The 26876-nt window shown below is 39.0% G+C and overlaps 1 protein-coding gene across 1 annotated transcript; it reads left to right on the top strand.

Annotated features, from left to right (window-relative positions):
* The first annotated feature begins 7680 nt into the window (after positions 1-7680).
* Positions 7681-26784, top strand: LOC103812323 (transmembrane protein 68-like). Its single transcript, XM_009085368.4, has 7 exons — positions 7681-7763; positions 13329-13659; positions 14558-14722; positions 16836-17029; positions 22907-22967; positions 23372-23511; positions 25392-26784. The coding sequence occupies exons 2-7, from the start codon at positions 13332-13334 to the stop codon at positions 25494-25496; spliced, it is 993 nt and encodes a 330-aa protein (XP_009083616.1). The 5' UTR covers positions 7681-7763; positions 13329-13331; the 3' UTR covers positions 25497-26784.
* Positions 26785-26876: the final 92 nt, after the last annotated feature.

Here is a 26876-nt window from a genome sequence, read left to right as displayed (position 1 = left end):
CATGATTTATTATTGTTTAATTTTGAAGATTACTGTATTTTACATGCTTCTGAAGAGCTCCTAAATTTTTTTCTTGTGTCATGCAATGAGCATTTAAAATTGCAGCCAAGAAAATGTGTATCTCTGATTACCACTAATTTTTATGGAACAGTAAGGTACTTCAATTTATCATCTTTCAGTCCCTTTCAACAGACAATCCTCTATCTCCTGAAATGCCTGTTTGTTTTACAGAAGACTCATAACAAAATGATAATATTAATTACCATGTTGGAGGGTTGTGGGGTAATGTCTATCACTGGATTGTTTTTTAGACTGATGCTGACAAACATCTATGACGACACAGACACAGCGCTGCCATAAGCAAGGGGATGGATCTGATCCCCTCTTGAGGTGAGCCTGTTGTTTCCAGTTCAGTGGCTTACTGAAGAGATAGTTCAAATGTCTTAGTGATACTGGACCAAGCATGTTATTGAGGCATCAATCTGTTGTACTTTCTACCATAAGAAAAACTACCTCAGTAAGAAACTTGACTACAGCTTCTGACTCTTTGTCAACCTACAGGTGACGTTTGTCACATTTCAGGCTGTTTTCTGGTTTTATTGAAGAATGAAGCACACCCACAATTTGAAATGATGTTACAATGTTTTCTCATTTGTCTTTAAATACATTCCCCTATAAGAAGGACTGTGGTTTCTCTCTAAAACAAAAACAAAAACAAAAAAACCCACAAACAAACAAACAAACAAACAAACAGCAAAAAAAAAACCCAAAAACCAAACCAAACCCCAAAATCCCCCCAAAAGTACTCCAAACCAAAAAACTCCTGAAATAGGTTTTAGTGTTTCTTATCTGCTGTGGGTTAGTCAAAATTATAATTCAGGTAACCTTTTCTTAATTATGTAGAAGAAAACATTCCTAAAATTTTCATTTTAGGCAGAATATTTGAAGTTACAGTTTCATAAATATCCAAAACAAGTACTTTTCTCCTAAATTCCTGAAGCATAAAGCATCCTAGACAGATCCATTCAGCAAAACCCATGCTCCAGTAAGGTTTTATGACCTTCCAGCCCTTCAGAATGCCACTCTGTTTGGCGTGTACCTCCTGTGTGGGCAAGGTTAAAGGGTGTATAAAGGGAGGCATGTCACCTACACTTGATATTACAGCTCATCTACTTTATTTTCATCTGTGCAAATTCTACCCACTTAGATAATTGCTACATACACACCCACTCAACTGCTTGCAATAGAAAGAATGCTGTTATTACAGTATTTAACTGAAGTAATAACTAGAGCAAAGCCATCCAACCTCTTGACAATCCGGACCTAAATAATATTACAATGTTTATTTTGGGATTTGATGGTGAATGCTGTTTATAATGCTTGAAGTGGTGCACAACCAGTCAAGAGAAATGGGACCATCAGACTGTTCTGAAGGGAAGACCTGAGTCCAGCCATGGGATAAGCCTTACAACTGTACATAATGGAAAATATTTAATGAGATAAGGCCATACTCTACTGTATCTATATGTACATGAGTTTAGAAAATAACCATGTATCCAGGTGCATGCAATAGTTAATAGCCATGTTATTTGCATATGTGTCTCTCAGTAACAGCAACACAGGGCGAATACATTGAATACACTTCAGTCCTCCTAAAAGATGTACACTTATGGCCATCACTAGTATTCTGACTTCTCACAACACACTGGTCTTGGTTTATTCTGCTCAAAATGGCACCAATTTATCAGAGAAACTACATGTGCATGGTTTTGCTGAGGTACCGTGGGTGTTGCAACTACTCCAAACATTTCTGTGTGCAGCTACTCCAACAGTGTGCAACTACTCCAAACATTTCTGAACCTCTCTTTGTATTTGGGATAAATTGTTTCTTCCTCTCTCTTCTCTGCACTTGATGTCAGCAGGTTGTGTGTGACAAAATTGTTATGGTGTAGAGGTAAATTTTAGGTATTTCTATCCTTTGACCCATATGTTGGTCTTGGTTACATTTCCAACTGCTTATTTAGCCTTTGAGCCATTGACTCAAAGGCTAAACAGTACCCTGTGACACTGGACTGAATGGAGGGAAATCGCCAGATATATTTCTGACCTGAATCTAGGCTGACCTACTGTGAAGAGTAAAAAATGTAGTGTGCTTATGTTAGAAAAGTGTCATCTTTTAAGACCTAAATATCTAAATGGCAGGGGTGTTGTAACTAGATGATCTTTAAGGTCCCTTCCAACCCAAAACATTCAATTACTTTATGATCTGCAAGACTCTGTCCTCTCTATGCTATATTTTTCTCAATATAGAGTGTTAATCATACTAAAATAATAATTAAACAGGAAAACTCATCCTCCCCTGCCTCTAGACACATAAACAACACAAGACTCTAGGCACATAAACAACACAAGACCCAGTGCAGGCAATGAAATTTTATGGCAACTGCTGAATTCCAGCTGACTGGAGTGAAAGAGAAGTGCAAGGGACTAGTGAAGGTTGTGCAAAGGAAGGGTGGGAATTGTGAAACATCAGTGAGATTTTACAGATACCAGAGTGGGAAAGAAGCTGGGGAACAGCCCTTTTTTTTCAAACAAACCATGGTGTGTAAAAAACCTAGGAATGACAATGGAATTTCCAGATAATGAGGCTGTGAAGATTCAATAGTTTTGGGTCAATGAAAGGATGCTGGGAAAAGAGTACCTAACTGTAGAAGGGAGCTTTCTTTGGTGACACTGTAATAAACTGGGCAAAGAAACTAGGAACCAAGGTGATGGAGACAAGGCAGGGCTCGTTCAAGTGAGATGGATTAATTTTGAGAATAGAAAAAGAGATGCAGGAAAGAGGATCTCAACCTAAGAACTGGTGCTGGGAAAGAAACAGGGAGTAAGAGTAATGCAGACTGAAATTAGGTAAGAAAGAAAAGGAAGGCAGGAAAATGATATGAATGTCAATAGAGTGCACATCTATTGGAAAAGAATGCAGAGGATGCTTTCAAAATATTAAGGTATATAGAAAAGAGTGATAAAAATACCTGCTAAAGACTACGTTTTCTTATAAATTGGATAAGACGCAAAAATTCCTGATGATTTGTCACATCTTTACTACCAGCAAATTATGTGCTGAAAATCATGGATGGCAAGAAGGTAGGATGCAAACCTGTGGGATAGTGAAGGAATGCTCTTCTGCCAAGCTGCAACCTCCAGCTGCAGTGGTTAGGAGGTCTCCAGCCTGCAGGCTGACACCACTGTCCCTGCCAGTGGTTAGATGATGAATCTAGAGCCAGCTGGCCCACACTGACAGCTGTAGAAGAGAAGAAGGAAATTGAGAATATGAAAAAAAAATGGGGAGACTTGTGCAGCAGAGTAGCCTTGGCTCTCATATCTTGCATATGTAAGAGGGATGGCTTACGCAGATACTGGATGAAGGAGCTCTTCCTGGAGCTAGGAATAAATACTCTGTGATGTTCCTCAGACTATCATCTTCTGCTTCAAGGCAAATGAATTGAATCAGTTTTTAGACCCCTACATTTTAATGTCAAGTGACTTTGTGTTTTCCTCCGGGACAGCAGCGATATTTGCAAGCACAGGATAAGGTTGAGCCTTGGCAGAATTTGGTTTGATTCTGCTGATTTTACATAAGAAAAAACAGAACAAGGTTTCACACTTAATGTCTGAATACCCCAGCGTGAGCAATGTAGTTTCTTACACCATCTGCAGTCAGGAAATTCCATCTATATAACAGCTTTCCAAGAATCTTATTGGGGGATATTTCCTTCAGGATCTAAAGGAAAAGTTCATTTTCTTCCTCATCAGTGAAACATCTCTCCAAGAAGATAAAAACTAATTATTCTTTGTCTTGGCAGCCACCTCTAAAACTGCCAAGCCTGCCTGCAAATAATCCCACATCTGTGGTACTATCCTGATTCCCACATTTTAGCATTAAAAAAAAAAAAAAGAAAAGCATTCAAGTTCAGTTTACTGAGACCTCCAAGACAGTCATCTCTTCCCATCACTCTGCAACATTACTGCCTGAAATAGGATCCAACCCTAAGAACCCACAAAGACCAACATTGCTCCAGATGGGGTTAGTAGCAATTAATAATCCTGTCTAGGTTCTGGCATATATGCTCAAACAAGTATTAAGAGACAGGAGGCAAGACTGAGGCAAATTTTTAGAACCAAGTAATCAGTTTATTCTAGTAAGAAATTTTATAGCCTCCAAGCACAAGTTGTCATTTTATGTTAAGCATGGAATCACCATAATTTAGGGCAGAAAAGACCTTTATGATCTAGTCCAAGCATTAACCTAAGACTGTCAAATTCACCACTGAACCATGTCCCTATGCATCACATTTACTTGTCTTTTAAAAAAATACCTCCAGGATTGCTCCGGGAGTGGTGACTCCACCACTGCCCTGGGCAGCCTGTTCCAATGCCTGACAAACCTTTTCAGTGAATAAATTTTTCCTAATACCCAATCTAAACCTCCCCTCGTGCAACTTGACCCCATCTCATCTTGCTTTGTATTAGAAAAGAGGGATCACAGGGCTTGAGGTGTGGCCTCACCAGTGCTGGGGACAGGGGACAATCCCTGCCCTGGTCCTGCTGGTCACACTATTGCTGGTGCAAGCCAGGATGCCACTGGCCTTCTTGGCCACCTGGGCACACGCCGGCTCGTGTTCAGCTGCTGACCAGCACTCCCAGGTCCTTTAGCACTGGCAGATTTCCAGCCACTCTGCCCCTAGCCTGTAGAGCCCCAATGGGGTTGCTGTGATCCAAAGGCAGGACCCAGCACTCAGCTTTGTCAAACCTCATAAAATTGCCCTAGGCCCATCGATCCAGCCAGTCCAGATCTCTCTACAGAGCCTTCCAACTATCCAGCAGATCAACATTCCTGCCCAGCTTAGTGCTGTCTGTGAACTGACTGAAGGTTCACTCAATCCACTCATCCAGGTCATCCGTGAAGATACTAAAAAGGACAGGCCCCAGTACTGATCCCTGGGGAACACCACTTGTGATCAGCTACTAACAGGATTAATCATTCCATGTTCTACTGGAATCATCCTTAATGAAGGGGAGCCAGCTCCCAGCACAACTCACCTGCAGTGTCATGCAAGCAAGACCAGACTGGGACTGCCAAATAATGTAAACTATTTATTTTCAGCTTTCAAATAGCAGTAGAAATGCTATTACTTCTCTTGTAAACAGATTCATAACTTCAGTTTTTCTTGCTAGAAAACTAACTGGAAGATAAAATGTGCCAAAGCTATTCTTTCATTAACTCTCATTAATTCTGTGCTTTGACTGAGTTACTTTAACTGAGTTACTTTACTGACCTTTAACTGAGTTACTTTTTTACCTTCTTACTCTCAAAATTATTTAGCAGCAACAGGTATATCCCATTTCAAATTTCATTTTGGCAGGTTAAAAAACCCACATTCTGTGTCTGCCTCATTCTTTAGACTGTTTTCTGTCCTTGTTTCAACCTAAATTGATCTATGTAAACAAGGCAGAAAAAGAATTATATAAAATATTTCAGAGATTTCAGCCATGCCTTCAATGTTAGCTGTAACACTTCAGTAATCCTACCCGGAGCATTGTAAGATAAACCCTAAGGTTATATTTACTCTTCCCATAGCTTCTTGCCATTGGCAGGACTGCCTGGCAACATTACAATTAGAAAAGGAAATGAGTTCACCATTTTTCCACATCTTGAACTTCTATTTTCTTAACACTTTTTGGTTTGGAACACACTGGGTCGTGCAGAATACAGGAAATTCCTAATTATTCCTAATTTCTCAAATGTAAATGTTCAATTTGCTTTTCTTGGTCACACAGTATTCTAAAATCCACAAAGCTACTAGAAAGTCCCTACTACTGGTCCTGGAATTAAATCTGATAGACATTGTTCTTGCATAGATTGAGAAAGTGAACTGGTTCTATTCTTACCATGTCTGAACATTGATTTTTCATTCCCATTTTATTTTTTCTCCTCCTTTGTCTTTATGATCAATCTGCCAATTCTCCATCTCATTACCTTAATTCAAAATTAGAGCAAAGTACTTTCTCAGCTCTATTAATTTTTTATCTCACCTTGGTTGCTACTTTTATTTTTAGCTGAAGTTTAACATCAGCTTCTGATTCACATGGCACAGTTTATCATACTAATCATTTCCTTTTGCCCCATTTCTTGTAGAGTCTTTATAGTCATGATAATACACCAGGTACCTGTAGGAATTTTGGAAGCTTTCTAAAATGTTTGACCATTATTTCACCTAAAAATTCTACATTGCTTTTGCATCTCTTTATTATATTTTCCCACTCCCTGAGATCCAAATACTTAAATTTTGATTTCATATATTGACATGGATTCCTCAGAGTAGTTTTGTCTATCATTAGAAATCTCCGTTCATATGCAAATCTGCTGATAGAAGCCCATATCAGATTCCAAAATATACTCTGAAAAAGCCTCATACCACTTTTTCATTGAGATGACTCTCAAGAAAAAAAAATGAGAAGGAAAAGCAAAGATAGCAACACAATTCTTTCTTTTTCGTCACACAATACTGTTCAGGACTTTTTATTCCAATGTATTTTTCAATATCCATATGATCATGTTGCTTTTTCATCAATAGTAGTTTTAGTTCTTGCATTTCCATCCAGACTCTTTGGGTGATAGCACACCATCATGCAAACACAAAGGAAACAAAACACAAACGAACAAAACAAAATCATTTCAGCCACACTTGGCATTGGCTGGGAAGTATTATGTACAACATTTTTTCTCTCTGCACTGGTCATCTGAATGTACTTTTGCCTCTCAAATACTTTCTATCTGCATTCTATCAGTCTCTACTAGCAAAACCACTTTTCCAATTATTTGCTGCTTCATGCTAGGCAAGGAATATCAAGTTTTTTATTCCCTCACAAGAAAACCTGTTACTGAACAAACCTGTCCTGTGCCATAAAAACCAGAAGCCAACAAAAAAGCATCAGTGGTGGATGCTTTTTTTGCAGGTTTGTGTCCCCTTCCCCTGGACCACAGCTACAGCACTGTTGGTGTGTGGAAGCAATGTACTGCAGTCATGCATTTAACTTCATGGGAGCCAGTTTCTTGTTCTGCATCAAATCAAATCAATGAAATTCAATCACATGCCTTTAACAGGTTGGATTAACCATTTCCTGAACTTCAAAACTGATACCTTTTGGTTGTATCGGTCTAAGTAAGACCTTCATGATAAAAGGAGGAGGGTGAACAACAGTACAACATAAGGGTATTTATTACATTTCAGGTTTCCTCTGCTGAATTCAGCCATATTAACATGTTCTATCTGTGTTCTGCTTTGATTATATCCCAAGCTCGTGTGGCACCCAAGTCTCTTAACCTTTTTAAGGAGGTTATTTCTTTTGCAAAACCACTGCATTTTCTCAACTTAGCAGTCAATGACACTGCCGGAAAGTTTCCTTGATCAACGTAGATAGCCTTGTTTCTTCCAAGCAGGGAAGGGCGCAGAAGGCTCTGCGCGTCCCGCGTTCCCCTGCGATGGGAAGCGGCTCCTCCATCCCAGCGCGCCCAGGCGGGGCTCCCGAAGCCCGTCCCGGGAATTTTATCGGTAAAGAATTACACGGAGATCTGGGCGCGGAGCCTGTTGTGTCTGCCAGGCGCAGCTCCGCCTCCTCGTCCCGGCTGCGGGGGCGGCGGTGCGCTTATCCCGGGACGGGGCTCATCCGCGGCCCCGGGACGGCGCCGCCGCCGCGGGCAGGTGAGCGGGGCGGGGGCTCGGGACGGGACGGAGGGCGGCGGGAGGAGGTCCAGCAGCGTTCCAACACTCCCGTGCTTCAGCGACGATCTGCTGCTCTTAGGGGCCCTTAGTGCCAGGCATTGAGGACACCTTCTAGTCTTCGCGGTGTTGATGTTTGGAAACGCTAAATGACACATCCAGGCGAAGAAAAGGGATAAATGCAGGTGTTGGGCACTTGCGGTATTTTACTTGTGCCTGAGCGGGACAAGTACCAGATCGGAACCTAGATGCTGCTCCTTGTACACCCTCTGCATGCCTCCGATCATGTGTGCTCACAGGTCAGGAAAGCCAACCATGTCCTTGGCTGGATCCCAAGCCGTAAGGCCAGCAGGGTGAGGGAGGTGATCCCACCCCTCTGCTCTGCTCCAGGCGTGAGCCATCACCTGGAGTGCTGATCCAGCTCTGGGGTTCTCAGCCTAGTAAAGACACGGGCCTGTTGGAACAGGTGTAGGGAAGGATCACAAAGATGATCAGAGGACTGTCTTGCGAAGACAGGCTGAGAGAATTTGGATTGTTCAGCCTGATGAAGAGAAAGCCTCAGGGAGATCTCATTTCAGCCTTTTAGTGTGTGAAAAGGACCTACAAGAGGGCGGGAGAGGGACTTTTTACACAGGCATGTAACCAGCAGGAAAAGAGAGATTGGCTTTAAACTGAAAGAGGGCAGATTAGATTAAATATCAGGAAGAAATCTACTATAAGAATGATGAGACACTGGACCAGGTTGCTTAGAGCAATTGTCAACACAGCTCGTCATTGGCTGTGTTGAAGGTCAGGTTGGATTGGTCTTTGAGCAACCTAGGCTAGTAGAAGATGTCACTGCCCATGGCAGGGGGAGCTGGTACCAGATGCTCTCTAAGGTCCCTTCCAACCCAAACCATTCTATGATTTTATTATTCTTCTAGCTCTAACCTGCCATGTTTCTGGCAACTAAGCTGAACAAGGATGCTCAGCTAGGGGTAGTGCCTAATCAAACATGCTCAATCAAACCCAAGTGGGAATTCAGTTATTCATGTTTGCTGAGGCTGTAAATGGGAAACAGTGTTCTGGGTTTAGTATCCTCAGTGAGTGAAAAAGGTAGAATGGCTGCAAAAACCTGGGGGACTGAGCACTGTAATGGCCAATAGTTCCTGTCTGGAGGGGATAGACCATTCCTTTTTGGGATGGATATGCTGAAGGTGGGGGAAGCTCTACAAACACAGGAGGGTACAAGATGGATGGATTTATGGAGATAAATAAAGTGGGTAGTGGCAGGGTGAGACCAGGAGGAGAGTTGTGGAATTGCCACAAAACATCCAGGAAATATAAAACTGGAATTTCATTTACATTGAAAAGCAAGAGGCAGAATTGTGGCTGTTAGATGACTCCCCTCATGAAACAGAGCAATTGAGTTTGAGCAAAGAGTAGGAGCCTGCCCCAAGAAAGCAAGTGTCAAAAAATTCTCTCTCCGAGAGTCTGCAGTTACCTTACACTTGCTTCTGTGTAAAGCATCTTCTCCCTATGCTCTGCTAAACTTATTGCCAAGAGCAAACTATCAAGCAGCAGGACCAAGATTATGACTCTGCAGTCATGACTGAAAGCTACAAGGTTTTAATGTAGTAAGTCTCTTGTGACAGCTTTGTTCTTCCCTGGGATTATAGTGTTGGTAAGATTATCCTTATCAGTAAATGATGCTTCAGCAAGACCTTAGGATCTGAACCACTTGTACTACAGGAGACTTTTGTTGAAAGGTAGGGAGACAGTAGCTCTGTCTTTCTCTGACATCACCTGTAATTTTACACTGTAGATACAGTGATTAGTCTGGAATTTGATATGCTTTAGAGGTGGAGCCCAAACAAATACCTCACATGTCAACACGTATGTTGTTCTGTATAAGAACAATGAAATCACTCAGAACAGTAGCTTCAAGTCCATCACTAGGTAAGATAACAAAAATGTAGACAATTAAAAAAATGTTTGTTTACGGTTTTTTGTTAAATAATATGACACTATACCCACTTGTTACCTCAATACTGAATATGCTCTAAAAAGTTATGTTGGAGCTGCTCCTAGTTCAGGTTTGATAAAAGCAGAAGAGAAATTTCTCTCTTAAATTTGACATTTGGGGCAAACCAAAGACATTTTAAATAAATGTGTTTACTTTGTGGTAGCACTCCTGCATTGTATCCTAGTGCATAATCAAGGAGGTTGTTAGTAACAGGCTTGCAATAGGCACTCATATAGTTGTAATAATTTTTTATATGGTGTTTGATACAAAGAATGCTTCAAAATTGTATTTGGGGTTTCAGCAGGGAACTGGCGAGACCTAGCTAGTGAAACATGGAAAAACTGAAGTCCTCTCCTGTTGTAGCCCTTTGGTATACTGACTGTAGAGGGATGCATTTGCCATGTTGGACTTGCATCATATAGTCCAAATATCAGGGTCCAGGTTTCAGTGATTGGAATTCATTCTTTTCTTATGAAATATTTGAGGTAGTCTGCAATTGAACTGTTAGAGCAGTAACTGAACCATGGTTGAGTATCCAATTTCCAGAAGAAGCCATGCTGCTTATAGTTGTTCCTCAATCAATCATTTATTCTTTTTCTACCCTTGGATTCAGCTGGAATAATGTTGAATTAGCTTGCATCCCACCCATCCAGCTAATTGGCAGAAGGTGAACTCACTCTGTATCTACATAACTACTTTCAGATATCTTTGGTCAAACCTGTACTGTTAAATCTGTTTTGTAGGTTTTAGGTTTTTAAAAAATATGATTTTACACATTGGTGCATTTTACTTTCTTTCTAAAGCTTTTTTCTGGTGTCTGTATTGAACTTAAAATCAGAAATTAGTAAGATGTTAATTTATACTGTAATCTGTGAACTAACAAAGTCAAGGATAGTGGTTTTCCAGCCAGAAAGTAATTTTCTGCTGCATAAAAATTGGGTTGGAGGAAGAGGAATCAGTGGAATGTAACATTGTTAAAACTGATCAATGTAAACATCCTATTAATACTAGAAGAAAATTCTGAATAATGTAGAGCACAGATTCAGTTCTTATTTGGTAGAGATTCCACCACTGATGGATACTTTGTTGTCATGCTAGTTGATTACATCATTCATTGCATGTATGCTGAATTTCAGAGAGATGTATATTTTAATAAAAATGTCAAGTGGCATTGATAATATATGTACACAATACCCATATACCAACCTAAGTTTGGGCTGTTCCCAAGAGTGATTTTGGTTGCGCCAGCGTTTTCACTGGAATATCTTCAGCAGGGAGCCAGGAGATCCTGTGGGAGATCAGACTGTGGGGATAAAAACACAGGGTGAATCACTGGTGGAAGGATGACTTTCAAGTAGCAGCTCATGTGTGCCTTAAAGTGACTCTTTAAGAAGCTCCTGTTAAAACTATATGAGCATGAAACCTGTACAAGCTATTAAACCTCTAATTTCTTTAAAGAATGGAAGTTAATTTGTTTACAAGGTCTTTCCCCACAAAATTAGAATGAGTGGCATCAGTTACCAGCTTCTCAGTTATCTTGCCAGAAGTTTATCTGGCTGTTGAGTCTACAATTACTTGTGCTTGGGGACTTTGGAATCATCTTTAATCTTGTTGGTAGATTATATGATCTCTTGTTCATCAGTGATCTGTATATCCAAATTAATCCCCATATCATATTGAGGTTATTATTGATGCCCTTGCTATGGATATGGACATTTTAACCGTAATTTTAAGACAGTTTTGCTGCTGACTGTGTTCCAGATCTGACTCCCCAATAACAATACAAAATCCACTCACTTCCTTCACCCTATGTTGCAGGCTGAACAAATTATTCCAAGTATTGCTCAGTATTTTTGATTCAGTAACCTGAGGCAAGCCCCCTTAACATGGCCTTCTCCTGGGCTCTGTCAGCACAGAGCTGACACATTGAGGATTTGTAGTCCTTGCTCTTATCAGAATTTTATAAACAATAACTTACTATGGAGCAGCACCATACAGTCAGTTTTATCCTTCTTAAAAACTATATAAACAGATATTTTAATATCTGAATCATGCAGACTGTTCCTTTTTTTCTTTCATGTTATTGATAAAATATCTTTTCAGTGAAAATGTCCAGATCTTCCTATATCTTAGTGAGGCACCAGTCATCAGGATATGAACCATTCTGTATTAATTCTTGTTACTTTTTGTCATGCTGATTTCATTTGTTTTTTACCACTTTAATCATCTTTTAACACAGTGCTTGCTTCCTTTTTGTTTACTTCCAGCTTGTGCTCTACCTATGAAACTGCCTTTATCTCAAACCAAGAGTTTTTGCACTCAGTCTTCTGATTCTCTCACCCATCTCACTGCAGTGGGGAGCAAGCGAGTGAGTGGCTGTGTGGTGCTCACTGGGGTCAAACCAAGCGGTCCTTTTTGGTGGCCAGTGAGGAGTTCAAAGGGTTTGAGATAAGGACAGATTTCATTGGGGTGTGGGAGACTAAATTTTTAGCTACTGCAGCTACTCATGCTGCAGGGCTTGCCATGGGGCTTGCTTGCCTTGATGCATGTTAGGCTGTAGTGCTTGTTCATAGCTGCTTTCCACTTTTGCTGTTTGCTGCACTCCTGGTCAGCTGTCATTCTGCAGGGAGCTGTGCTTTATGCCAGTCCACTCCTATATCCTACCCAAAACTTCAAAGAAGGAAAACAGAAGAATACAGCAGGTTTGCTCAAATAAGTACACAGCTGAAGACATAAAGTCAGAGAAGTCTGAGCTTGCTGTATTTTCTGATCCTGGCACTGACTTTGGCACTTAGGATTTGTTTCTTGTAGGTACTTGTTCTGGTGGTGGGGCGTAAAAATCCACTCATTAAACAAGTAGCAACCTGATTGAGGCAAAGAAAATCTGTATTCAGTTATGGATTACTGAGGTGGATTGCAATGTTTAAATCTCTGGCTAATGCTCAACACTCTTTAAAGCAGCCAGAAATTCTGGAGTGCTCTCACATTCCAGTGTAACCACTACCTGTGGCCAGGCAGGCAGGGTCAGCTGTAGGAATGGACTAACTAGGGAGTTGCACGTGGAAAACATACCATGGAGCTCTCCTGGTCTTTTCTAGGGCTGGAAGATCTGAAAGAAAGGTGTTATATGGATAAGGGGTGAAAAGCTGCTTATCCTAGTATTAACAGCAGTACCAAGTGTTGTCCCAGACACTTCCAGGCCTTGTGAAGAAGCCATGACTGCCTTGGTTTTGCTGCTGTCCCTTCAGCTGCTCACTCCCCTGCTAAAAATACTATCCACTTACTCTCTTTTGAGAGAAATCGTCTGATCAGCCATGTTGCAGGGATCCTGAGGCTTTGTTGAACTCCAGTCCTTGTTGTTTCAGCCCCTATTCCATAAATACATGGACAATCTCCTAGCCAGCAGCTATCTTAGCATGACAGAGAGACACAAAATGTTTGAGCCTGTGCTATACCAAAATAAGGATCAGGAGTATTTACACAAACCTTTTTTCCCAAATTGAGAAACTACAGCTGTATTTTCTTTTTCCTTCTCCATGCAGGACATGATAGGTAGAAAAGAATCCTGTGCTTCAGGACAGTTACCAATGACCAGCCTCAGCTGCCTTTTCTATGCACTGGAAGAATGGACTGTTGTGGAGTTCCTGAAGAAATACCTTTTTCATCTGATCATTGCCTCACTGACAATTAGTGCAATATTAGTTTTTTTTATAGTTCCTTTGACAATTGTCTTTTTCATTTACCTTACTAATATTTTGCTTTTAATATATCAGAGGAACAATGAGTTAAAAGCAGATCCCTTGAGTGATGTTTGGAATAGTGTGAGAAAAACTATAGCAAGCTTTTGGGATTTATATGCAAGAATATGGCATGGTAAGTACAACAGGACTTGTCTGAAGTATTGAATTACAGTAAGTGGTAAATACACAGAAGTTTTAATTTTTTTCTTCCATATAAAATTTTCTTCACACGCTCCTAGGACTCTGCCTGCTCCAATCCCATCCAAATGGCTCATGGCAGGAGCTGTAGCAGGGATGGAAATGAAGGCAGACAAGGTGGAACAGAGCTCTTGGTTGGCAAAAGCTGTGTCTTTCCCAAGCCTTTGTATACATTAACCTTTTAGTCTGGCTCCACCTGAAACCTAAACCAAATGTAGGAAGAGTCATGACAAGGATTCATAGAAGTGCATGTCTGTGAGGAAATTCCCTCCCACTGTGAAGTGAATATATTTAACTCTTGTGGAGAGAATCTCTCTTTGGGTTTCTTAAAGATTATGGTTTCAATTTAAACATCTCACCTTGCCTAAAAGAGAAGAACTTTATTATGGAAATTACCAAACTCTTCATTCTCATTGACACAGAATGGAGATTCATACTTCCAGATTTCAGGAAAGTATCCAGACTGTTGGTCACTATGTCTGAAAATGAAGCATTTTCACACTAGTTACCTTTTTTTTTAAAAAAAAGTATTATTGTACGGTTTGCAAAAAGTTCCTAATGGGAAATTAATTACTTTAGTTCCCTCACTGGGAAAAATGTCAGGTTCAAGTCTGATCTCATGATTAAACTGACCAACAAATCAGTCTAGTGATATGCTGTGGTGTCTGAGGGACTTTCTAGGGCTATTGACCAAAAGATCCATCCAGAACTTAATTATTTTGAAAGCTGCTACAGAGGCTTTCAGAAGTCTCTGAAGGCCACTTAACAAATCTCTAAACTGCCAGATGATTTACAGATATCATTGTCAGTGTATTGCTTTCCATCCCAAACAGGTTATGAGCTTCATGGTGTGAAAAACCTCCCAGAAGGACCAGGCATTCTTGTGTATTACCATGGAGCTATTCCTATAGACTACCTTTACTTTTTGTCTAGGCTGTTTTTGTGGAAGAAAAGACTTTGCCTGTCAGTAGCTGATCATTTTGTGTTTCGTTTACCAGGTAAGAACCTGTTCTCTTGTATTTAAGCTTCTTGGATTCAAAACCTGTCCTGGTTTTGGTGAACTTTACATTTACTATACTTGAAAGAGAGCTTTTAAAATAAAAGAATGCTTTTAGATGTTTTTAAATGAAAAGTTGGTAGATGTAACAGGACAAACAAAGTAGCATTATCCTGACACTCCTAGAAAGATTACAATAATTGTCTTAAAGCATACTTAGTAATACTGTGTAGTACTGAGCACATTGGAAGTAAGAAGTCATCAAAAGATGATTGGCTTTTAAGAGTACCCTCAAAAAAAGAGAAAGTTAAGCAAAATGTTGCAAGGGAGACTTATTTTTTAAAGAAATAAATAAGAGGGTAGTGTTCAAATTGAAGTGTCCCTAGCACAATTTTTTATTACAAATATAAAATACACATTTGTTATGATTAAGCAACACTCTCGGCTGTGCAGTTCCTGGACTGCTGGTGTGTATACAACATATTGATTTCATTATGTTCATGCTAGAGCAACAAAATGTGTCAAATGCTGTGTCAGCCTTCAAAAAGGCTATAAAAAGACATCTGGTAAGAAAGACTACAAATAACTGAAGTTACACCTCCCCAATGCATTAGCACAAAATGTGGCTAAATGTGAAATTCCTCCCTAACCTTATGTTGTCTACTCTGCTACTTTTTGCAAAGAAATGTTACACTTCACAGATTGGTTCTTTAAAGAATGCTTATGAGCTTATGCTGGACCTCAGCTCAGTTTATTTACAGGATTAATTACAGTTACAGGAGATTTCTTCTTGTGAATTAAAGTCTCTCCATCTCAGAATAGCTGTAAAGTAATAAAGTAACAAATAAAAGGACAAGGATGATTCAGAGGTGTGGCGTGGCTTCCTTTGAAGAGCTTGGACATCAGACAGAAGCCTTGCATGGCTGAGGGATAAAAAAATTCTGTGAGACCTAGAAAAGGGGAATAAGAAGTGATAATATTTTCATGTGATGCATTATAATTCTCAAAAGTTTTAAAGCCTAGCAAATGAAGAACCTCTTTGCTTAATAACAGTATGGTATTTCTGACTTTAGGATGAAACATATGAGTTCACAAAATGATTAAACAAAGTCAACATCTGACTTTGACAGAAAGATCTATTAAGATCTATTAAGCATGATACCTTGAATAAGATTGAATACAATTAAATTACAGGATTCAGCATTGTGTTATCTATTGTCTTCCAAAGTTTTTGTTGCAGACTTCTGTCAGTGCAGAGCTGTTGCTTCCATTTATTAATATAAAAAATTATTTTGAAACTATGCTCTTTGAACAGGGAATTTTGAAATTTGTGGAAATGTTTGTTTGCTTTCTATCAGAGTTCCAAACTGATATATTTAAAATATGAAGATAATATTAGAAAGCATAGGGTACTTCTATGGTTCTCAATCTGTCTTTTAGAGAAATCCCTGTTATGGAAACAGAGGAAGGAGATTCACTGTGATTAATTCATTCATGTGGTGCTGAAATTGCCCTGCTAGTTTCTGTCATTCATGCATCTTGAGAGTCTTAGAGTAGTTTAATTTGATCCACATAGTTTGCAATTTAACCACAAAATACTCAATTAAACAACTCAGAACTCAATGTTTAAAATGTTAAATTTCACATTTTAAAAGAAGACCAAAAATAGCTGCTTGTCAGGTATTTATTTTTAGTATGTATCAATCTTTATTGTACTGATTCTTTTCTCTGTGTTAAAACATGTAAAAAGAAGGTGACAGGAATAGATGCTTATTTTCTGATTTCTAGCTATGACCCACAAGTTTTGTTGACATAATTTGGTTGATAATTATGAAAGATAGCATGTGGAAGCATTTTTTAATTGAAGTGTCCTGACAATATGGTTCATCTTCATAATATTTGGGCAAAAATGTTGTCACATATTTGTCATTTTGCCAGCATTTACTCTGTAGGTGTCTTACTTCCTTCGTAAAAATTTGTCTTAGTCTAAATATATAAATATAAATATATAGCTACTAAATTTTAATTTAGCTGTAATCTGGCTCCTCCATGCAAACAGCATTTGGGACATATATTGTTGTATTAAATGTACATTTGCTCCTTGTTTATTTCAGGACTTAGATTGTTGTTGGGAGTGACGGGTGTCATACCAGGCACAAGGGAGGAGTGTCTTGTTGCCCTGAAGAATGGATACTTGGTGTCCATCTCACCGGGTGGAGTTCGAGAAGCGCTGTTCAGCGATGAAAGTTATCAGCTCATGTGGGGAAATCGAAAAGGCTTTGCTCAGGTCGCTCTAGAAGCAAAAGTGGTGAGTGCCATATGTTACCAACCCCAGTTTATGCTTTCTGCATATCTGCTTCATTATAAAATACAGCTTAGGAGCATTTGTTGGAAAATCTTCCAGAAGAAATGGTTGGAAAGTAAAGATTTCATTTCCTTTTCCCATCACTTTTCTTGAGCATATTCATTCACAAGGAGCAAGAGTTATGTGGAATTCTCAAACTTTTTCTTGACTGTTTCAAAGCATTCATATCTGTGGTTCCATGTCTGCAGCTCCATCATGCAGGCATCCAATGTTTCATCTTGACTGTATTTCAAGAATCTTCACTGTGGTCCTTCTCCATACTGCCCTAAAGTTTCATTCTTTTTTCTTATCCCAATAGACTTACATGTTTATCTTACTTCCACATATCCAGCCATTTCCTTATTGTTCTTTAATGTATTATCCTTATCATTCTCTTTTATTCTGAAGGTCTAGGATTTTGTCCTTACTTTTACTTTTTTTCATGTATGTGAAAGATTGCATCAAACAACTCAAGTGTCTGAGTTTGAATTGTGTGCGCCCTTTTGATGCAGTTTATGTATTTCCCTCACCATGCTTTCATTCCCATCAAGGAACATGTTAGAATATTGGCACTGCATTCCTTCTGGCTGAAAGTAAACCAAAATTGGAACCTAATACTCTGCAGTGTCAAATGGTCTTCAGTCAATGGTGTCAAACAAGAACTAGCTCTAGATAAAAACAGAGTGCTGAAGTCTGTTCAGTGTGGATGTCAGATTCTCAGCATCCTTTAGACGTGCACTTTTCTTGATTTGCATTCCAGCAATGTACTCATGGCCAAGGTTTCAGTTAGTTTCCATATGGATGATGATCTACAAATACAACCTTTACCACTAGCTCTGACTTCTTGTATCTAAATCTATGTGGCAGACTGTTTTTCTGATACAGTCTCTGGGAAATTATTTGATTTGGGATGGCAGGCAGCTGAAAGAGCAGCAACCCTGTCTTTTTCCTAATTGCTCTCTTCATCATCATCACCACCTCAAGACACAAGTTTTCTGCCTTAACTTAGACTTAGCATACCTAGTGATTTTTGTGTCTGACAATACTGGTGCAAATCCAGGCTTTATCTGTTCTGCCATGCACTTTCTTCTGCTTTCTCATGAACTGCACAACCATCACTTTTTCCTCACGTTCTTATGAATATCTCATCACTTGCAGTGCTCTTTGATCTTCCACATAAAGTTTTCTGTCTATACAGGAGAAGCTGTACAGGGAGTTGAGTTCTTCCCATGAAACTTTAATTTCTTAAAATCCCTTTTTATGCAGTTATATCACTTTTGCACCTCATCTGATTTGTTGCTACTCAAACTTTTTTTTGGTCTCTTATGCTTTGGCTCCTAGTACAAAGGCTCTGAAGGTGCAAAATACATGCTTCAGGTTAATATTTCTTCATAACTCTATCTCTAAATCATTGTGGGGAGATACTTAAACACTAGAATAAAATTAGGGGCATTTACCCAATGTATAAAATAATTTTAGGCCTGTAATCCTGTTTCTACATCTTGTCTTATGTGGCCTTTTAAAAGTCAGGTTTTAGGTGATTCTGTTCTGTTTCCTGTCCTTTTTCTCAAAAGGGTAAATGTTAGTCATAATACTTCATATACTGTGTGGGCCTGTGCACCACCACTACAGGGAAATTATTGGAATGTGATGGGATAAACTCAGTCAAATTCATAGGGGCATCTTGAGTTCCCTAATAGTCTTCTTATGTATTAAATAAATAATATGCTGAAACAGTTAGAAAGAGTTATCACTTTAAAAACTTGAGAGATTTCAATTGATTTTGCTTTCATCTCTGTCTTTCAAGCTACTTCAAACATCTGGAAAAACTTTTGCTAGATGTTCTCGCTTCACCTGGAACCTTACAGTAATGCAATGTAACAGGTTGTGGATTTTTAAATAGAAATTGAAATGAAAAGCTCTGAGTGCCCTTACATAGATTGCCACCCTGATCAAAACACATCACCAGAATCTTTGCCAGTAATTCTCCTAATTCTACTATAATATAGAAGCACATGGAAATAATTGAATAGTGGTAAATAATATTGTTACCTCCTTTTCTAGACAGAATTTGTGTTTGGTTTTTGATGGAGGTTTTTAAAATTTTATCTATTGAATTAGGTATTCTTTGAGGGTAAGGTTCTTGCAGTGTGAAAGGGTCTTGTGGTCCTTTCCATAATGTTTGTTAAAAGGGGCACTATGTAGGACTGTTACCAGGAGGGCAGAGAGAGTATATTATCCTTTCACACCTACTAGCCTGGGCTTACCTTTACATTGTTGGCAGTTCTTATATCTCTTTTTATTAACCCCTTTCAACTTTGTGGTTTTTTATGATCAGGAAGTCATGTTGAACATTGCTGTAATTAACTTGCAAGCTTCACTGAATTTTGGGTATCATTGATATTTCTCTGGAAATCTGGAATCAGACCAACCTTAGAAAACTAAGCACTTAAAAAAAAAGGGAACTGCTGTGCATTTAACAGTAGAGGGGGCAATATTAACCTTATATATCACTTATTTAAAACTTAGATCCACTGTAGTCACTGGATCCCATCTTTTGACACATTTCAAGTTTGATTATTTGTTCTTGCTGCATCCTTTTCAAGACTAGTCAGGCCAGACTAGTCTTCCTGGTTGACCAAAGATTGGGGTGTAGTGGATTCCAGGCACCCATCAAAGCTTCTCTACCACTGCCCTCCACAAGTGGACAGGGGAGAGAAAATAAAGCAAAAGATTCATGATCTGAGGTAAAGACTGGGAGAAATCACTCATCATTATACCATTATGAGCAAACCAGACTCAACTTAAATGCAATTAATTGCATTGATTAGCAACAAAATCAGAGCAAGACAATGAGAAGTAAAGTAAAAGTAGTAAAACCACCTCTTGCCCCACCTCTTCCTTCTTTCTTGGCTCTACCTCTTCCCTGCAGTGGCACAGGCAGATGGGGAATGGGCGTCATGGCCAATTTGTTGTTTCTACCACTGCTCAGAGAGAAGAATCCTTTTCCTGTTCTAGCATGGGATCCATACCACAGGAGACAAACTTCAAATTGAGTCCATCCCCTGGGCAACAGGTTCTCCTTGAATATGTGAGTCACTTTTCCACAGGGTGCAGTCCTTCAGGCACAGCCTGCTCTAGTGAGGGTCCTCCTCAGGGTCACAAGTCCTTCCAGGAACCCTGCTCCAGCATGGGCTTCTCTTTTTGTGGATCTGCAGACCCCTGCCTGGAGCCTGCTCCAGCACTGCTTTCCTACAGCTACACAGCCCTCTTTGAGGCCTCCATGCTCTGGTGTGGGTCTCCTCCATGGGTGGATCTCTGCATTGCTGTGACTTCCATGGGCTGCAGGGGCACAGCTGCCTCACCATGGGCTGCAGGGGAATCTCTCTGCTCTGGAGCACCTCCTCCCCCTCCTTTTGCATTGACCTTGGTGTCTGCAGGGCTGTCCCTCTCACACTTTCTCACCCTGTTCTTCTCTGTCTGCAATTGCCATATGCACAATAATTTTTTCCTTCTTAAATATGTTATCACAGAGGTGTTATGATAATTCCTGATGGGCTTGGCCTTGGCATGCAGCTCATCCATCCTGGAGCCAGCTGACACTGCCTCAGCCAGACATGGGGGAAGCTTCTGGCAGCTTCTCAAAGAAACCACCCCTGTAGCTCCCTCTCTACCAAAATCTGGTTACCAAAACCAAATACACTGGGGATAGACTCATCCAGATATCAGAACTTGTTCTATTATGTAGCAATTAATATAAATTTGCTAATAGTTACTCAGATATCATGAATAAAAGCAAGATAGAATTATAAGGGTATTTTAAAAGTTTCTCTACATAAAGTGTAGCCCTCAACCAAAGAACTACACACACTTTATCAAAATGACTGCATGGTGGTTAATAACCTGTCACAGATTACTTGAATGGAGATTTCAAGACAAAACCTACTTTATATATGAATAGACATTCCCATCCATCATATTATATTACAGAAGTTCAATAGTTCTTCCACTGAAAAGGTTGAAGAAAAGCAAACAAGGAAGGTAGTTTCAGCCTCAGTCCTTACCTGTAAAGTTTCTGCATTTGGTTTCCACTTCATTTTGTGTAACTACTCTGCTTAACAGGAGTCAGAGTGTTGCTATTTAATGTAATGATTCAGTGTACCTCTAGGACATATATTTATTTCAGTCAAATTCATCCATGACTTTCAGAAATACTCTGTCTATGGCTCTGTTTTTACAGGCTGAAAGGGAGTGATCATCATTTCTAAAGATCCCTGAATTTTACCTGTGCCAAAAACTTCCTTCGAGCTGAGTTAGGTGAAAAATAAACAGGAACTATGATTTATAAAATTCTCTTGTATGGGCAAGGGTTTTGGACTCCTTGATCTCCAGATGTCTCTTCCAACCTCAACTATCCTGTAATTCTGTGATTTTCAAGCTGGCTGGGGGTGCTCCAGCTCAGTTCCAGCACAGCAAGTATAAATGTGTGGGTTACTGCAGATCTGGTTGTGCTGCTTTACAAATGTAAGATTTTATGTGCATACCTGTGTTTTCCAGCTTAGGGACTGAATGTTGCTGCCTACCCTGCACCTCAATTGCACTCTCATTGTATGAGAGTAACTTCTGTAGTTGCCAGATTTCTTTATAGCCTACCATATGTTTTTCTTGTACTATTCCTAAAATTTAAAGTGCTTTGTCTGTGTGACAAATAGGTTTCAAACATTTTACATCTTAGATGTACAGTATTCAAGTAATAGCTGAAACAAAGTATGGTATTTTTAGTGTCCAGTACTTAAAAAGTACTCAGTAATGTCTTTTAAAAATATATAAGGGTTTATTTCTAACAATTTCCATTAATTTTGCATTCTGAAAGGTTTACTATTACAGCTTTATGCATGCTTAATACTTCTGTTCTCCCTCAGGTATTTTTTTCTTTTAATGCTTTCTATCACTATGAGTTATTTGGTAGACTCTAGTTAGGTCTTTTTCCTGCTTGTTTTTTTTCTCATCCTACAGCTTCTGTTCTGTGGTTGTGATTCTTAACAGTAGAAAAGTCTTCTTTCATTACCTTCTGGACAAGTTGTTCCAACAACCTGTTCAAATTAGTTTCAGAAAAAGGAAGAGGGACAATAGAGGAGAAAAACGTCTTTGCATACATGGATACAACTACTGTCAGTCTGTCTACAAACTATGAAATCTCACCTCAGGCTGTAAGGCATGACTGTTTCAAGTGCAGGTATCTCAAGCGTGTCTCTTTTCACTCACAAAGATGAAGTGAACTTGTTCTCGAAGTGCCTAAGGATCCACCCTCAGAAGGTGTGTAGTCCAGGTCAGTGAGGACACACAACTGCCTTTTTTTGTCTCAGGGATCTGCAGAAGTCTTTTCCATTGAAGTCCAAACATTACTGCTTCAGTTAGACCCTATTTAGAAGTAGAAGTAGATGAGATGAGCAAACTGTGAATGTCTGCTTGCTTTCTGCAAGACTTCACAAACTGAATACTTTCCTATTCACCACTTGTGATGAAAGCTTTAGACAAAGAAACCATAGAAATTTGTTTTATGTTCCAGTCAGTGATATTGCAGTAAATACATAACATAGAAGTTATATAAAACCTAGTACAATGTCAGTCATTTTACTTACAGATAGTGACTTTAAAACAATGTTTGTGGCAGCTGAAAATAGCACTTTATTTCTATTCTGGAGTTTTTAAAATCAAGATTCCTTGTTTACTACTTAACTAACTGGTAATTACCCTCTCTATTTGAGTGATTTTCTTAGGTGCATTAGGAAGCACTAAAGCAGAAATTCAAGCCTTTTTATTTTTTTTCTACTTCCTTAGCCCATCATTCCAATGTATACTCAAAATGTCCGTGAAGGCTACAGGATGTTTAAAGAAAGAAGTAAGTACTTAAAAGTATATTTTATATATTTTGAATGCTTTATCTTTTTTCTCTCAGATTTCTCTTGCTTTTATCTTAGATTTTGCTTTTCAGACTTTTACCTACTTGGGATTCTCTAACACTTGCTGTGGGTCAGAGGCAGCTCAAATTTGGAAATAGCTTGTGCATAACTGGTTTGTGTGTGTGACTTGTCTTATTTCTCTGGCCTATTTGAATTATTTCTCTGGTCTATTAAGTCCATCAAGCTTTGTTTTGGTGGACAATTGTTTCAATCCTGTAACAACTTCCTGACTCGCAAATAAAGCATGGACTTTTAAGCAATATTCTACATTAATCAGATTTCATGTTTGGATTGTGTTTACTGTTTCTATAATCTCACTTCTTCCTCCCATAAACCATTTCAGGATTTTTTAGACAGTTATATGAAAGCACTCGATTGCCTTTTACTCCTCCATACGGAGGACTTCCAGTTAAATTTCGCACATACATTGGGAAGCCAATCCCTTATGACCCGAATATAACTGCAGAGGAATTAGTTGAAAAGGTAAGTTCCCTCTCCTTGCAATATTGAACTACACACTTTGCCCTCTACTATAGGTGCACTTGAAACTAGTTTTTTGCATGCTTGAATAAAGACAAATTCACTTTTACTAGCTTGTTCACCTACGGGCAGTTGAGGTTTGGGATCATTTAATGTACAAATACCTACCAATAAATATTGACATAGTAACAGTTGATTGAGATACCCTCATCCTTTCCAAATGTATGAGCTCTGTCTTCTTGTTTTGTTGACTTTGTTTCTCCCATGCCTTTGATAACTTTGATAATAATTATGATAATGGAAATGATGTAAATTATGTTTTAAATGCAGTTTTCAGTAATTCTGAAAATAAATTTAATAAATAACAAGTAACTTTGAGAATCTTCACCAAATAGCATAGGGCACTAGAAGCAGTTGTTCAAGAGCTTCAGTCTCATTGTCAAAATGAAAATAATAAAAAGTTGCATCCAAGATAAAAAAATATTTTGAGCACCTACAGTTTGGTGAAATTAGTGATGCCCAAGAGCATAAAAGTGTTTATAGATCTAGAGTTTATGCATTTTTCAAAATATAAAGCTAAACTGAAAATACAGCTTTAAAATTTTTCATGGGAGATGAAAGGAGGATTTTATGGAAAAAAAAATCTGCTACAACCTAGAAATACACAAAAAAAAAATCAACTGTCAGAAATCACTTACTAAAAAAACACCTTGTTGCACCCAAAAACATGCATCAAGGCTAGTTTTTCTTCTTTTGGTTTTTGTTTTTCTTTTTTCCTTTTTTAAGGGTCTACTGCAGGTTATGCTGAGCTTCACAAAAGTGAAACCAGAAAGACAGGTTTGGTCTGTCACAAGGGAACAGCCCCAGCAAGCTGTAGAGTTTTCTCTTAGCATCTTTAAGAGGCTGGAAGCAATATGACTGCCCTTATGGTTATTCATATTCTTGTATTTTAGGGGAACAGTATTTTGTGTCCCTGCAAAAGTGAAATTGAAATTTCCCATGATACTGATTTACCTTACTAAGGCAAGCCTTTGGCTGCCCCCATTGACCACCACCCACTTTGCTGGGAGTACAGTTAGGTCTTCTGTGGGTTATATTACTTAAAAAAAAAGGTAATTTAAATGAGGTTTGAGGTGAGCAGTGGCCTGGCTGACCCCTCTCTGATCCTGCCCTGCAAAGGAGTTAGGATGTGAATCTGTCAGGAAAGGTTATGTTACTCTTTTCTAATATTCACAGTGATATTCTACTATAACTCTGGGGTAGATCAGTGGAGTATGTAGCTACCCTTATTTCAAGTTTAAATATATGAGGGAAATCAAAATGAGATAATTTCTTATTTCTTTTAGAAATAAGAAATAGAATATTGTACTCATTCTCTTCCTAAACTTGCATTTGAATCTCATGTAAAAAGTATTATGAATTTTCTTATGTGCATGCTGTATATGATAAAATTATGGGTGAATTAATGTTGTGAAGGACAGACAGAGGTTCCTACTACAAATTCCTAGTCCAAGATAAGTCAGCTGTAAGATCAGATGAGATGAGTCAGGCTTTATCCATCACTTTTTTGATGAACATTTTCAGGGATGGGAGATTGCAGAAACTTAATGTTTGAATGTGTTAAAGACTACTTTGACTAAGTAATGACCACATTTGATAAATCTCAATAATTTCAGCCTACCCAAAATGCAGTCATTCTTTTTGTTTCTTTCTGCTCCAAGAAATGTGTCATTAGGACAGCTAGTTAATATAAAACACAATTATTTTCTTGCAGTAGAGCTATGTGTGAATTTTCCTTCTTGAACCTCTGAGAAGTTAGTGATTATACTTTTCTTCCATGTATAAAATAGGTCTTTAAAGGCAAATTTCTCTTCTCTTTTCAGACAAAGACTGCTGTCCAGGATCTCATAAGCAAGCACCAAACAATCCCAGGCAGCATATGGAAGGCTTTACTGGAGAGATTTGATAAACGTCGTAAAAGTGATTAGAATGCTCATGTTAATTGCTTTGGTTTTACAGCATACAGTAAAAAACAATGTCCTACGGCACTGGTAACTAATAGTTGGTGTTAACCAGTGTAAATTACAAATTTCAACAGATTTGGTGGAAGAAAACAATTAATCTCTAGAAAGTTCCCCCATGTCTTTGAGAATATCCTGAACAAAGAAAGACTGATGAAGATGACTTATGCATAATAGCAATTCAACCGCTTAATTCCCCCAAAGGAAATCATGGAGCCAAGATTTTCCTGGTTCCTAAAGCAAGAACTTACATCTGAGGGCTTTAGTGGTGTTGTCTAGATCTGTGTGTTTGTGTTTTGAGCACAGTCTGGTCTCAGAGCAGAGCCTCAGGGTTGGCGTTGTCCCAGCAGGGACCACCCCATGGCAGGCACCATCCCTGATGGACCCCAAGCAAGACGTGTCAGAACAAACCCTCTTGCTTTAGATAATTAGCTACTGCTTACACCATTCTCCTGGAGTATACAAAAAGAGACAACCCCTTTAAAACAGATGTTAGACTCCTTCAAACACATCAGTTTACTAGTATGAATCCTGGAAAGCAGGACTGTGTGCATCCAAGACTTCTTCCCCACAGAAAAAGTTTTTTCAAAGAGGCAAAAAATGCTTTAGTTCAGTGTAGCAAACATTGCAAATACATGTAGAAAGTAGTTTCAAGTCTGAGCTGGTTTGTGCATGCTCTATTGCACCACACAATAGTTGCTTAGTGGATGAGGCTGCCTCAGCCTGAAAACCCATGAATATGGTGTGTGCAGTATGGTTGTGCTGTATTTACTCAAATCTCCCTGTTACCATGCTCAGGGGGAGCTTTCCCAGGCAATGCATCTTTGAGGCTTGTCATCACTGGTGGTTTGCCTAAAAATGCAGTCGTGCAACACTGCCAGTACACATTGAACCAAAATGCCTGTTTGGAAAGGCAGTTTTGTCTTCCTAATGCAGCCTGTGGAAAACTGAGAATTAGTACAAAGCAGAATATGTTTTTACAGGCTATGGGATGTTGTTACTGGTGGGAGTGGGACAACTCTGTGTAATCTATCCAATATGCCACTAAATGCAATCAAGTCTTAACTTCAAAGAGCAAGATAGGTAATTTTTGTGCCTCATTTTCCTTCATGTACTTTTAATATGTTAATAACCTTTCCTCTAAACATCCTAAAAGGTTACATAGCATCTAAGGAAATATATGTAATGTTTGCCCATTTTTCAGTAGAAAACTAAATCTGCTCTTTGGATTAAAATAAATTCTTCCCTGACCCTGCCTCTTCACAAGTATTTCTTGCACATCTGGTGAAAGGAGAAGGATGGACAGGTGAGTTATTTCCCTGGACCAAAAATACAGGAATCCTGTCA

This window comes from Serinus canaria, chromosome 2 (genome assembly GCF_022539315.1).
Source record: "Serinus canaria isolate serCan28SL12 chromosome 2, serCan2020, whole genome shotgun sequence".
In the NCBI taxonomy this organism is placed as follows: Eukaryota; Metazoa; Chordata; class Aves; order Passeriformes; family Fringillidae; genus Serinus; species Serinus canaria.
This window is presented reverse-complemented; position numbering and strand designations above follow the sequence as displayed.

What these genes read in the sequence shown, in the direction of transcription:
- LOC103812323 (XM_009085368.4), top strand. Translation starts at nt 13,332, where the DNA reads ATGATAGGTAGAAAAGAATCCTGTGCTTCAGGACAGTTACCAATGACC. An exon ending in TTTTGTGTTTCGTTTACCAG is followed by an intron (nt 14,723 to 16,835) that starts GTAAGAACCTGT and finishes TGTTTATTTCAG; the next exon opens with GACTTAGATTGTTGTTGGGA. An exon ending in CAGGATGTTTAAAGAAAGAA is followed by an intron (nt 22,968 to 23,371) that starts GTAAGTACTTAA and finishes AAACCATTTCAG; the next exon opens with GATTTTTTAGACAGTTATAT.